This window comes from Mercenaria mercenaria, chromosome 18 (assembly GCF_021730395.1).
Source record: "Mercenaria mercenaria strain notata chromosome 18, MADL_Memer_1, whole genome shotgun sequence".
In the NCBI taxonomy this organism is placed as follows: Eukaryota; Metazoa; Mollusca; class Bivalvia; order Venerida; family Veneridae; genus Mercenaria; species Mercenaria mercenaria.
The window spans coordinates 52,218,556-52,233,860 of NC_069378.1; the positions used below are offsets into that span (position 1 = coordinate 52,218,556).

Below are 15,305 nucleotides of genomic sequence, written 5' to 3' on the forward strand. Positions count from 1 at the left end.
TTGTGTCTTTGCTGAAATAACTTGTAATTGCAATTTTATTCGAAATAAACTTAAACAACAACGTAGTAGTTCCTGGAGTTATCTATGAATGCACCATTCCCAATATGTACGATTTCAGGAAGCCCATTACATTTCTGGATCGCAATCTGGAATAACATAAACACTTTTATACAAGTGTATGATTTAAAATGAAATATAACAATGTTACGTTAATCTATGCAACACTATATTAAACGACAATACAAAGCAAATTAGATATTTGGTTATATGTCAGATGAAAGAACATTGTCAAAACAATTTAGTACATACTTGAAAAAAAAACAATGCATGCATCTCTTGATACAGGAAGAGACTCGTTATCTTGAATTCCAAAGGATAGATCGGTTTAACTTCGAAGTAACCGAAATCTGAGTTAAAACGGTATTTTATGCACATGTTTTCCGGACGGGACTAGACAATGTCTTCAAAATAGCCGGAATTTGAGATAGCAAGAAACTTGAGATAGCCAGAAATTTTAGATAACCGGAAATTTGAGATAACTGAGTTCAAGATATCGAGTATAAACTTTTTTTTCCTTTTTCTTTTCTTTAATCAGCAGGGAAAAACTTTCCATAAAGACGATACTGCAACACCATGACATATTGTTTTCATATCAAGGTATCTGACCCTTGATGACAATTGATAACTTCCATGTGATTTCGTATTTTCGTATGTTGTTTCGGCCTACTTCGGACATAAATAAAAGTTGTTGTTGTGGTTTTTGTCATGACAACCTGAGAATGTCATTATTGCGAGTCAACTGTGACTACCTTGCATGGTTCCAAAAATTATTATTTTGTGCATTCTGGACTACTATTTATCATTTTATTATACTTTTTTTTACCTTGATACCGTTGTTATCACAGCCCAAGAATATGCCAGACTGAGCGCCAAGAGGAGTGTAACTGTCACCGTCGAATGTTGATATTGGTGTGTATGTAGGTATCAACTGTGTACTCGACTCACAGTCCGCCATCACCTTAGATTGATAAAATCAACGTGAATACATAAATCTTGTCGCAATTTCTGTCGAATTTGTTCAACCAAAACGCGCATCGTTTGTAAGAATACAGCTCTCAGTTAAATGAGCATAACTGCATAAGACAAAAACAGTTGCAGAATAAAATATTCGAAAGGAAATGCAGTATTGAATATGAATTATATACTGGACTAGTTTAGCTTAAATACAAAAGCATTTATAATGTCTTTTTTGTTTCTGCGTTCAAGTTGTAGTTTTAATACCAAAGCTGTTTTACAGTTGTAAAATCGAAGCAGTAATTCAAATTATATCATCTACATACAAAAACCATGTCAAATCCACTTTGAAACTCACGTTGGCTCCTTTTTTCCACGTCATCGGTGACGCCAGATTGCATGTAGACAGAACATACGCGTCATCAGATCCGCCAGCGCTTGGATTGCAATAGCTGGAATCTGGATGTGTCGCCTTTAAGGACCTTGCAATGTCCTCTACAACTGCAAGTTTGTTACAAGCAAACTCTGGAAATTTAAAACATATTTTATGACTCAATGCAAAGATAATACACATATTCTAAATACTGTTCGTTCTTTAAAGTGAAGCGTTACTGTCCTTAGCTTACTCAATAACCCATCCCCCCCCCCCCCCCCCAAGGATGGATTACTTATTTTAGATGACTTACACGAGTACTACTGGGGCAATATTAAAATAATTCGTCCTTGTCTTTTCTGATTTAAGAATAATAATTTTGCAAGTGGTTTTGTGTAGATGATTTGCCCTTTTTTAACTACTCCTAGTCATGTTTTTCAGCTAATTTGATGATATTATGTTTGATATGTTTGATATAATGATGTACGCAACTACTTATGAAAGTCGCCGGTTCATAGTGTGTGTTACTGAACAGTCTGCAGTTAAACACTGTACTGAAGTTTAAACTTGAAGGAAAAAATGTCTTGTAATGCAATACCAAAATACTGGCATGTCGGCCAACAGTCAAAACTATTGGCCCTCTGTCTTATGGACTATAATCCTTTTACAGATTATGTCTGTGCTGTAAATGACAAACTAACTACATATACAAGCTTGCTTCATGTATTTAAAACATTTTGACCTTAGGCATTAGAACAACAGTATCCCTGCTTAAATGTTTGTACTTTAATAATTGTAGTATTATCATTGTTTATCTAAAGATTGTCCGGCTAACGATTAAAATCCCACCAATGTCTGTCTAACGACTAAATTATTACTAAAGTCTGTTTATTAATTGAAATTTCATCAGTGTTTCCGTAATCAATGTCTGTCCAAAAACTGAAATATAATAAAGTCTGTCTTTCATTAACGGTTATCTAACAACTGAAACATAATCAATGTCTAACAACTGAAATAAAATCAATGTCTGTCTAACAATTAAAACATCATCAGTGTCTATCTAACAGCTGAAACATAATCAATGTCCCTCGAACAAATGAAATATTGTCTTATGTTTTACAACTGAAATCCCATCAATGTCTTTCTAACATTAAAATATAAATGAAATATCACCAGTGTTTATTTAACAAGGGAAACATAATCACTGTACGTTCAACAAGAGAAGTATCATCTAGGTCTATAATATCATCAATGTAAGTCTAATTATGGAAACATCACCGATCTACTTAACAATGGAAATATCATCAATGTCTACCTAACAATCTAAATGACATCAATGTCTACCGAACAACGGAAATATCACCAATGCCTACTTTACAATGGAAATATCATCGATGTCTGTCTAACAATTGACACATTATCAATGTCTGTCTAACAACTGAAATATCATCACTGTTTATATAATAGTTTATATATCATCAATGTCTGTCTAAAAATGGAAATATCATCAATGTCTGTCTAACAATGGAAATACAATCAATGGTTAACAATTGAAATATCATCAATGTCTGTCAATCAAAGGAAATATCATCAATGTCTGTCTATCAAAGGAAATATCATCAATGTATTTCTATCAGTTACTGAAGAACAATTTAAGGATATAGTTTAAAAGGAATGAATTATTGACGTTTTATAGTACTGTGTCAAACAGTTACAAAGCAACGTAACCTGTCTTCATTTAATGTGACTGAATGCTACAATGCAAAATATAAAATGTGAATATATGAAAATTATTCTAAAAAACAAACAAAAAAAAAAGCAGTTTTATGTGAATACACTCACATGAAGAACTTGCAAAATGAATGATGTTTGGGCTATATTTGCAGGATACAAAGTATTCCAATAACACCTGGCGGTATTTATACCCATTAAGAATATCCACTTACTAATTGTCGGCGTTGTTCGCTGTGGTGACATGCCTGATGTTGATGACTGAGTTACTTTTACTGACGTAGCAGAAGCAGGCGGAGGAGTTGTGGGTGTGGGTGTAGGCGTGGTCGCCGCTGACGTGGGAGCTTTCGTTGCAGTTGTGGGTGTGGATGAAGGCGAGGTCATCGCTGACGTAGGAGCTTTCGTAGAAGATGTTAATGTTGCTGGCAAAGTTGAAGAAGTAACTGAAACAACAAAGTAGGTTCTAAATTCAGAAACTGCTTGTCTACTAGCTGATTCAGTTTTACTTGTACACCTGCAGTGGAGTGATTTTAACAGTCATTCCAACATAATGGGGGATTTAACTTCGAGTTATTGTTCGAAATCGCTTTTACGTCATTATGAAAGCAGGTCGTTATTCTTTATTAAGGGCATAAAGGCTATGTCAGTATGTGGTGGGTGTGATTGTTATACTGCTGTAAATAGTCATTATATTGTAGATTTAGTTCAAGAAATATAGATATATAAAAAAATAATTTAGTGGACGAATTGAATATTTAGCTTAAAAACTCTCTACAGCACTTTTACCGATGATGTGCTTACTTGCGTGTATTTAACCGAATATATTAAGTTGACATTTAACACTTTACGAAATTAAATTCGCTAAACTGTTAAAAGGGTTTTTATCTATTTTAACTTTATTTACAAAATATATAAACCTTTACATTTTTGAAAAGTTATATATTTATGTTTTGTATTTAGTGTTTATTATTGGAACTTTACCGATTTCAGTATACGGTGTTTACAAATAGTTTAATGATTTAAAATTTTAGTGATATGATTGCAGATATTTTCTCTAGCCCATCTGGTGACGGACGCTTCGCTCGTCTCTCCCAAATAACGACTAGATTGGTGAGAAAGTCTACAGGAAGACTTCCGAAACTGTTTACTGTAAAAGCAGAAATGTTCGTGAGACTTTCATTTTCGCTATATTCGCGAGGACCTACATCTCTCGAAAATTAATCCTCACGTAAATATTAACCATAAGTATTAAACAAATTCAAAAATGACACTATTTTTACAATTCGTGAATATTAAACCTTGCGAACATACATAAAATTTCTAATTCGCGAACTTCTGACCTAGCGAAAATATGTGCATTGACAGTAGCACTGGGACAAAAGGCATGTGCTCGATCAATCCGGCTATCCAAAATTCGTGTAGATCTATTTACTTTTCGAGCAAACACACTATTTACATGTACTTACTTTTCGAACAAATACACTACTTACTTTTAGAACAAACAAAGTATTTGCATACTTTCGAACAAACACACTATTTACTTACTTTTGGAACAAACACAACTGTCAGAATCATCTGTTGGATACTGAACTGAAATATAAATCATTTTATGGAGTATCTTTTAGCAAAAGATAATAGTGTATATTTAATTACATATATGGCATAATCAATAAAAAGTAAGTCTGTAACTTTGGTATGGAGTGATGACAAAATTGTGCTTTTTGGGCACCCGCTAACTTCAGCGAAGAGAGATTTGAACTTCCATTCGCTAAATATTTGGCATACTCAGTAAAGAACAATCTGAAATCCTTTCGGCATTATATAAAATGTTTGCTAAGCAATGATAGGGCTCATAAAAAGTTAGTGCAATTTCGAAGCTTTGTCCTTTTGTTTATTTGGCTGATGAAATCTGAAATTTATTAAATGAGCATTATGGAAGTCTTTGAATACAAGTGACACGTGGAACTGAGGTATAAGATACATTAACTAGAGTATTTCGCTTGTTCCAGCCGTTGAATAATTACATTAATTGAAATGAAGATTTTCCAAAAGGATATCAAAGATTGCATTTACACCAAGTACATGTATGTTTCAAGCAATACTCCTATCATAACAGTCAAACTAAAAATACATAAAAGGTGTTAAATATGCAAAGTATCATCCCGTCAACACAACACAGAAACAAAGTGGGGTGGTGGTAATAGACTGATACGGATATACAAACATTCATCCCGTATAAGGACACAATGCCATGAGTATGTATGTTTCAATGCCATGCCCCGTATATTTCAATTTTATGTGACACATTTTTCTATATGATGTAAACCTGTTTAAGCTACATTATAACATTTACGACAATGTTATATAAGCATTACTACATTACATTACTACTTGTATTATACTTACTCGCTGCCCTGACAATCAAGTCCCGCGTACAGTCTATCCATTCTCCACAATAGTTGTGCCTGTTATGCCATGAGCAGTGGTTGTGCACACCTTCCAGTTTGGGCCATACTGAAGTGATATCAGAAAGTGTAAGCACTACATGCAAAACAAAGCCTCAAATGATGCTCAGCTGAGAAAATGGCTTCATGAAGTAAGCGGTTGCTGAGGAATATTTCGGACAAGAAATGGTGCTACAGTAAAATATTTGATAGTGAAGCTTTCTATGAATTCTCGCTGAATTTCAGACAATTGTTGTTGCAAAATACTCTTGCCAACGATTACGCTATAGTTTACTAATGTTGGTTAATCAAAGGGCAATAACTCAGTGAAAAATCATCGGCCAAAACATGAAGACATATACCGGTATCCTCATGGAATTTTAGCTTCCTATGAATTTTCTTTGAATTCCAATGAGCGTTTGCTGAGGAATACACAGGACAAGAAACTGTGCTATAGTATACTAGTGTCGAATTATCAAAGAGCAATAACTTAGTGAAAAAAAAATTATCTGTCCGGAACATGAAGACAATATGTTCATCTCCTCTTGGAAGAGAATCTTTTCTTTGAAGCTGTGCTGAATTTCAGAAAGTGATTGCTGCGAAATACTCCGGAAAAGAAGGACAGATGGAATGACTAATTAAGTGGCGATATTTATGTTTCCCTGAAAAGTTATAAATATACTTACAATAGTCATGATTCTGGCACCCTTTTGCAAGAATGTTGGAAAACAGGTCAGCTTCGATGTCTGAAATGTCAACTTGACCAATGATTAACCAAGGTCGTGGTGGATGGAATGAATAAAAGTGTGTTTAAGTTACTTTGAACGTAACACAATTTTTGGTAATACTCTTTGTAAAAATCTGTACAAACCATATACATTCTTCTTTATTATACATTCTTTATTATCACCATAAATATCAGCGGAACTATAAATTCTTAGCAACGAATATTACAATTTTACTTAATATATGTATAAGAGAGACTCAGTGACTGAGTGGTTAAATTAACTGACTTCGAACGAATTGCACGTCTGCTTCAACCGCGTTTGACTCAAAATTCCACAAAAAAGAATTTAGAACAAATTTATGTGAGTAAGCAATCAAGAAGTAAAACGGAATATCAGTGGCTCAACTTCGGTGCGCTCGATTTTTTATGAAATCGATCGTTTGGAGTCTTCCTCCACTTCTTAAAGCCTAGCAAAGTGATACTGTGAAATCATTTAATTTCGTGGGCACGAAATTTCGTTGTTTTGGTCAGAACGGCAATTTCGTGGGGATATGAATTCGTTGATTTCAACTTTTGAACATAAGATGAATGGGGATTTTACTTGTTCGTTGGGATTAAATTTCGTGGATTGACTCAACCACAAAATCAACGAAAATTGGTCCCCCACGAATAATAATGATTTCACAGTATACTATTTGCAGATATTTGTAGTTTGAAACAGTGTTTAGAAGGTAGTTTTAAATTTAAGGTGTTAGTTAAAGTTGTGCAAAACAGAATAATGATTACGACATAAAGAACTAAATCGAAGATAATTAGTATTAGGAAAGTTATCTGATGTTAAAAAACTTAAATGTTAACAATTTTGACCACGCCTGCGTATACCGTATTATTTTGAATAAGAATATGATTAATTCTGACTAGATATATATATTAAGCGACATTTCTACGTATACTACCGCTTACTGTTCAGATGAGTTTTTAAAAACTCCACGAGTTTTCTTCGAAGAATAATCTGAGCTGGAATGGATAAGATTGGTTTCACTAAAGTACCCCTATGTGAAATGTTTCGATGTTGCTCATTTCAGACCTAGAGCAGTCTGCGCATATCCGGAAGTGAATATCAATTGGAGCGCACGACAAAATATGCAAATTATTGCATGTCTGCACGCATTTAATAATAATATACTGACCAAAGGTTAGAGTTAAAATGACTATGGTTACAAAATATATGCATTAAAGATACTTATCATTCAAATCGATTGAATCCGGTATATATCGGAGTCTGTAATTTATCACAGGCGCTCCTGGTCTGCAGGGAGTCATAGTAGAAGTTTTTATGCATTTTTAATGAAACGATAGAAAATTGCGTCCTTTCTATCATCACTAGAAAAAGAATGTCAATATTCTGGCTTTTGTTTATCCACTTACCACTGTATGTTCCGCTGGTGCGGTATCTGCAGTCAAAGAAGCTTCCATTGTCTGTTGGTACATGTAATAAAAGCTAGCAAGTTACTAAGCTGAAATTCTTTAAAAGAGAGAGTGGTGGGGCTTGCATTTACGTATCATTTTTAGAGCTCTTGTACTAATTTAGATATTCTAAGAGATAAAAACAGGTTACAAATAATGTATAAATCATTATCTATACCAGTGACATATGAAAAGTGTTTTGATTAGATGAAAGACCAGAAGACAAGTAGTTATAACACAGTTGAAACTCATATCTCGAACTCGCCTATCTCAAAACTCCGGCTTTCTCAAATACATTATAAATCCTGTCCCTGAAACACGTGAACAAAATATCATAAGTCGAATTTCGGTTATCTCGAAGTAAAATTCTCGATCCCTTGGAATTTGAGATACAAAGTTCTAGCTGTATATGATTATGGATTTTCGAGAATCAATGTGAGATGTATACATGTAGCTTATTTGAAGCATCTAAAGAATTAAACATTTCCACAGACGTTTCGAATCAGTGAATATTACCTAAGTTAGGATAAGATAAGGAATGTACCTATTATACTGACATGTTTTAATACGATACATACTTAAATACAATAAACAAGAGGACAGTTACGACACTAGGCCTCTCATCAAAGATTCACAGCTCATCCACAATCATTTCTGTCAGATTATTTTGAAATTTGGGCTAGTTCCAGATATTGAAAACTAGTCCCGACGACAAATCGCCAAGCTACGGCTTAAATGAATAAAAGATTGCACTACGAACATCATTGTCAAATTGTTTAAAATTCCTACAAGCGTTTAAGGGGGAGATGGCATACGAAAATGTTCATATATTTAGCTCAGGCGACCGTTTTTTAAAAGTCAAATAATAATAATAATAATAATAGCATCTTTATTTATAGAAGGCACATACATGAAGATATAGATCAGTACAAAGTACAAATGATACATCTTAATTCTAAATGTGGCCTTCTGAACAACAACAACAACCAAATACAGTTTACACTATTACATAACCTATTTAATATCACATTCATTCTTAGACAAATACCCCTTAAAATAAATATTGCCTTTAAGTATCCATTTATACAATTTCCATTTAGGCAATCTATTAGGGACATTACATAAACATGCATAATTTTATTATAATGGCATAGTTATAATTCAGCTGATATAAACAAAGAAATTCTTTAAGCAGTCAGCTGTAAGATATACGTTTTATAGTTATTTTTTAAAATTTTTAGAGAACAAGTGGAGCGAATTTCATTTGGTATTGAATTCCAAACATTTGCACCAATGCAACAAAAGGTTTGTTTACTTTAATTTGAACAATATTTAGATATAACTACGTCATTATGAGTAGCAGATCTTAGGTTGTATGTTTCATTGCTGGAAAAGGTTACAATTTCAGAGATATATGAAGGTGCTAAATTGTTGCAAGCTTTGTAAATACGACAGCCCGTGAGGAAGTTACATCTTTCATTAAATGATATCCACCCAAGTTCTTTTAGCATATCTTTTGTTCTTGTTTGAAACGTTTCATTCAAAATTATTCTTGCAGCTCTACCTTGAATTGTTATTATTTTCTTTAAAGAACTCACATTTCCTTGACACCATACAGTACAACAATAATCAAATATTGACATTATATATGCATTATAAAATTATTTTTACCATTTCATCTGTCAGATAGTACGATATACGTCTCAACAGTGCTATTTTTGAGTTATGTTTAGTGCAAACTGTTTCAATTTGAACATTCCACGACAATGTGATGTCTATATAAACACATAATAAGTTTTGCACCTTGAGATTTTCTATAATTTGCTTGTTTCCTTTTTCTTTAGTACACAAAACAATGCATTTTGATTCTTTGGATGAAGTGACATATTGTTTCAATTGCACCATTATTGCACAACATCTAAATTCTGTTGGAGTTTAGTTTGCACTTTATCTAAATCATACTCTGATTCATCCATAGTAGAGTCATCAGCATAGAGGTCTATATTGCCACTCTTTGAAGCTAAAGCGATATCATTGATATATAATTAAAATTAAAGTGGGCCAAGAAAAGAACTTTGAAGAACTGCAGAGGTTACAAGCATACTTTTAGATTTGGTGTTTCTCACGTTTAGCATTTGGGTTCTGTTTAATAGATATGATTTAGAAATTCAACATTATTATCTAAAAAATGATAAAGTTTCAATTTATGCAATAAAATGTTATTATCAACAAGATCAAAAGCTTTTCGTAGATCTAAAAATACAGTTCCGACATATTTACCACAATCTATATCTGAAAGCCATGCTTCTATTAGTCTAGTTAGTGCTGTTTGACATGAATGATACTGTCTAAATCCTAACTGAGTTTTGTGAATGATGTTAGTTTTCTTAAAGAAGAAATGGATCTGATGCTATGTGTCTCTCAAATATTTTGGAAATTGTAGGCAAAATAAATATGTGCCTGTAGTTATTTGAGTCTTCTTTATTATCACCTTTGTTTATACGACATCCACGGGCGGCCATGTTTTCTGACGAATCTGATGAAATTATTACAGTTTCTGAAAAGACGATTTAAAGTTTACACGGTTAACATAACCGAAAAAGGTGGCAACCTTTACAGATGGCCATGTTTTGTTAATCGGATTAATTTGAGGAATTTTGTTAGAGAATCATCAAAGGGACGTTTAAATCAAATTATTCCTATTCGGGCAAGCAGTTTCCGACAAGAGGACTACCGGTATTACAAAAGTTACCACATTAATCATAAAGGAAAAAATACGTTCTTCATGTTTTTTAGAAATCGTAATAGTTTTAACAATTTTGAAAGTGGTCGCCAAAAGCACATTTTTGGTCATGCACCCTGGTGGCTATATGTTTTTGCAATTTAAAAAAAGACAAATCTTGGTAGTGGGTAACACATGGATAAAATCTTTCACATTATTTAAAAATCAGACCAGCGGTTTAGGATTGTTGCTTTTATATTTTGACAATGATATCAAAGCCTTTGCCTTAGAATACTAAGATAGTTCCGGAAAACCAACAAAACTACTGACACTAGTGAAAATATAGAAAAATATGTTTCATTACAATGAAAAACTAGAGTTATTACAGAAGGTGGTGAATGTATTCTCCGCACACACCGACAACATTGCAATTTGACGCACACAAGATTGCATAATTATGCACAAATTGTAAAGTAACGAAAAACAAAGCCAATAACCATTTTTTTTCTGAACGAACATAACATGCACCATGTACAACTAGGGTTTCTACTGATCATCTGTGTGAAGTTTCATTAAATTGTGTGCAAGGGTTCGGGAGATTAGGCGCGCAAAATATTGCATATGCAGACTTAATGTATATAGCATATTACCAAAAATCAAAGTCCCATAACTCTGCAGATTTTTTTCTGAAAGAACCTTACATGCACCATGCACAACAAGGGTTACCACTGATCACTTGTGTTAAGTTTCATTAAATTGAGGGCATGGGTTCAGGAGATTAGGCGCGCACAAGATTGTATATGCCGACTCTCTTTCTCTCTATATATAGAGACCTTTTTGAAAAAAAGAAACCACCCTTTCGTTTGTTGTTTGGTATTATTGCTTGATGAATTTAATGTTTATCCATGTTAGAATAGAAATTTGGAAGTTTTGTGCTCTTTTTATAGAAATGTCGGGTCATAAAAATATTAGATAATGAAAGTAGTCCGGCAACTTGCAAAATACAAGGTTTACAGTAAAATACGGAATTTGATTTTTGTTTTTATTTACTTGTTTGTATTTACTTGTGCAATACAAACCATATTTGTACAAAATTGATACAGGTATATAATAAAAGAACTTACCCATTCGGTGTATTTCGTGGTTGATAAGATTACGTCGTTCATTGCAAGTACAATGGGAAGCATCCTGTGACGTCGCGTACTTGTCTGAAAATAATACGAAAATAGATATATCGTCGAGATAAGCTTTGTTAAATAGTAAACACTTGTATGCAACACCTACTACTTTCAGACAGAGTAGGTCAGTATTTAAAGTCATCAAAATGATTGAGCAATATAAGTGATATATATATGACGCTATTTACTTTTTAAGACGTATTACAGTACTATTCCCGTTTTATACACATCGTTTGAGAAAACGTGCAATTTCGTTATATTTACAAAAGCGTTAAACTTAAAGAAAAAAAATCTCTTTTTTTTTAGGTAACTATCTGGCATCAAAATAAAACAATAACACTTATATGAGACTGCAAATAACGAATCGTCATATTTCCTTCTTTTAACCAGTGACAGAGTCATAAAATTGAATCTTATCTTTCAAACTGTATCAAATTACGACAAAGTATTAAAAAATTTGGCAAAATATACTTACCATTCAAGTGTTTTTGAATTCTCCTCCGACATTCTGGAGCATTGACTTGAAGATCATCAAGATAGTGCCACACTAAATCATAGCAAAAGGATCACGACAGCGTTAGATATAACATGCATTTCACAGTTCATACGGATATCAAAGTACCTAAGTTTTTATAATAATAGATCGACAAAAGTTAGCACGGCCCTTGGCTTCTATGGTTTTGGTGAATCAAGATTGATATATACAGTATTACTATGAAGTTATTCTAACAAAACGATATTAGAGTTTACACTTGTCTAAACCCGCCCGCCTAGCTCAGTGGGGATGGTGCAGATCTACGGATAGCGGGTTCGTGAGTTCGATCCCCGGGCGGGGCGTATGTTCTCCGTGACGATATGATAAAAGATATTGTGTCTGATATCATTCGTCCTCCACCTCTGATTAAAGTGAGGAAGTTGGCAGCTACTTGCGGAGAACAGGTTTGTACTGGTACAGAATACAGAAACACTGGTTAGGTTAACTGCCCGCCGTACATAACTAAAATTCTGTTGAAAACGGCGTTAAACCCAAAACAAACAAACATAAAGAAAACACTCGTCTAAATACAGATTTGGAAAAGTGACCGAGTCCTCTGGTGGCAGTGATTTTAATAAAATGAGCAGAATGTCACCCAAAAGAAAATGTGTATATAGTTGTTTTGACATAGGATTTAGTACTTTTGACGAAGTGGCCCTGTCACTAAGGGCTAAGTTTTTATAACGTTTTAATTATTTGTACCTAAGCAGCACAAAATTATTTCAAAATTAAATCAGTTATCCAGGATGAAGTGACGTTTAGAGATTTTTCTTCTTTTTTATTACAGTCCTGACGAACCCCATTTGCCTCTGAGTGTAACCGTTTGAACAATTTTGGAGGAATTACATACAATGCACACCCGCACCAAAGTTCAACAACTTCCGCAAAACGTGTGCATTGGCAGACGACGGATACAGCTCACACCAATCAGTTTCTCGGGTGAGTTTATGATACTTAGGCCTTGAGGCATGAGTGAAACGGACAGATGGTTAAAGTGTACGATTTTATTACCGTAACTGACAGCTTATTCGCTCGGTTATTCAATATCACTACTAATTTCTTAAAGGTATTTATTACGCATATTTTTGTTTGTATCAGGTTAAACAAAAATGATTATGATAGACAGACATACAAAAGGACCATGTTATAAACAAGAAAATATTACCTGACTTCCTTAACGTTCACATGTTCTATATTTAAGTATTTTTCTTCATTTTAAATATTTGATTAAAGTTACATAAGGATTGCGGTTGTATATGAAAATCAAATTAAAATTCTGTCCAAAATGCATAATTACTTGGTTAGATAATCACTACTTTGAATGCAAATAAACTTAAACGGTCAAAACTCATAACGGGACAGAATTGAATAGAACAGAATACATTATAGTGGAGCAGGATATTGCAAAAATACTTCAGTTGATGATACAAGCATCAAATTTACAGGACAGTAACTACCTGGCATGCGCTTTAACTTAAGATCAAGGGCCACTTGAAATAATGTTGTTTTCAAGATGGCCGCCGAAAAAACAAAATGGCCGCAATTTTGTATTTACTTTTCAGTACTTATCTGAGGCAAGCATGTAATATATTAAAACGATAGCATTTGTATGCCCCCAACATCTGCTGATGCGAGAGGCATATAGTATTTGTCCTGTCCGCCCGTCTGTTTGTTCGTCCATCCGTCCGTCCATACGAGGTTAACCAGATGGGACCTTTTCGTCTTGCATCAATACCTCTTACTAGAATGACTTGATACTAATGAAGATGTAACCTGTGACCACGCCTCATCTTCAGACATCACCTGACTTCAGTTTGACCTTGATCTTGACCTCATTTTGGACTAAGGTTGCTTTATATGGGTCATCTCTTGGTTAACCAAATGGGACCGTTTCGTCTAGCATCAATACCCCATACAAGAATGAATTGATACTAATACAGATGTAAACTGTAACCATTCCTCATCTTCAGACATCACCTGACCTCAGTTTGACCTTGACCTCGTTTTGGACTTAGGTGCAAAATCTATCGACAAGGATGCCACTTGGGGCATCAAGCGTTTATTGAACGCAGCTCCTTGTTTTTATTTATACACTTTCGTTTCAGTTTAGAACAGAATACCAATCTGTAGTATTCATATTATTTTAATTTGCAATCAATTTTGTATGACTAAGCTCATGGCTTTAGACATCTCAACACTTACGTTTTTATAACTGCAGTTTTGTTTTCGAACAATGGTAAAATCTGAAGCACACCAACCAATATAAATTTATACACATTACACTCAGATTACATTCAATGTAATAAATTAACATCGTTAAAATTGCGTCTTATAAACCACGAGTGGATAAAGAAATAGGATAGTGTGAGCTCTTGCAAAGTCAAGAGCAACATTTTCTTATAATGCAAACCATGAAATTATACACATCATGTTCTAACCGAAACAAAAAAAATATGCATATACTGCATTTAGTCATTTTCTTAACAGTTGCAACATCAAATTGCTGTGCATAACATATCTAAACGGTGGCACTTGCAATTTCCAGTACAGCAAATCCTTTTGCAGCTACACTTTTGAAGGACCTGGAAGCATTCTGCTATAACCGACTATTCCATCCAATAAGGGATCCACACATCGTTCTGCTTCAGCCATCCCCAGTTTGACGGAAGCTGCAGTTGCTTCGTAGTAACAGCTGATTTACCCCAGACATGACCTGTCTGAAAAATTGCTCGTTTGATGAATTGTTTCAGAGCACCTTTGTTGGTGGAATCGCATTATACGCTCTTTGTTTCCGGGCAAACAAATCAAGTCGAGCTTCGTCCATCTTGCATGTCGTGCTTGATCGAGCATACCATATAACTAAAACATTATTCTAATGTATCAATTTCCTACTCAGTTATTGTGTATTCGGCAACACTAATACTATGAAATACTTTGAACTGTAGCTGTTTCACAGACATTCCATCCCTGCCATGCAGAGTTCTTGCCCTTGCCGACAAATGCAAAAACAGTGTCGCAACCGGTAAAAGCAAGAAACAATGGCAATGCCTTCGAGTGAAAACCAAGTAAGCAAGCCACAAAACATCAATACATTGCCATAGCAAGAACTAACTA

At 34.1% G+C, this 15,305-nt stretch overlaps 1 protein-coding gene across 1 annotated transcript in view; it reads right to left on the reverse strand.

Moving 5' to 3' along the window:
• The window catches only part of LOC123539059 (uncharacterized), a 48,965-nt gene continuing 33,660 nt past the window's right edge, over positions 1 to 15,305 (reverse strand). Inside the window, exons 21-30 of the mRNA XM_053529942.1 lie at positions 12,132 to 12,203; positions 11,603 to 11,686; positions 7,718 to 7,768; positions 6,249 to 6,308; positions 5,525 to 5,632; positions 4,664 to 4,708; positions 3,334 to 3,561; positions 1,373 to 1,539; positions 884 to 1,018; positions 1 to 146 (exon numbers count right to left, since the gene is read on the reverse strand). Coding sequence (XP_053385917.1) covers positions 51 to 146; positions 884 to 1,018; positions 1,373 to 1,539; positions 3,334 to 3,561; positions 4,664 to 4,708; positions 5,525 to 5,632; positions 6,249 to 6,308; positions 7,718 to 7,768; positions 11,603 to 11,686; positions 12,132 to 12,203 — 1,046 coding nt within the window. The 3' untranslated portion in view covers positions 1 to 50. The remainder of the gene's footprint in view (positions 147 to 883; positions 1,019 to 1,372; positions 1,540 to 3,333; positions 3,562 to 4,663; positions 4,709 to 5,524; positions 5,633 to 6,248; positions 6,309 to 7,717; positions 7,769 to 11,602; positions 11,687 to 12,131; positions 12,204 to 15,305) is intronic.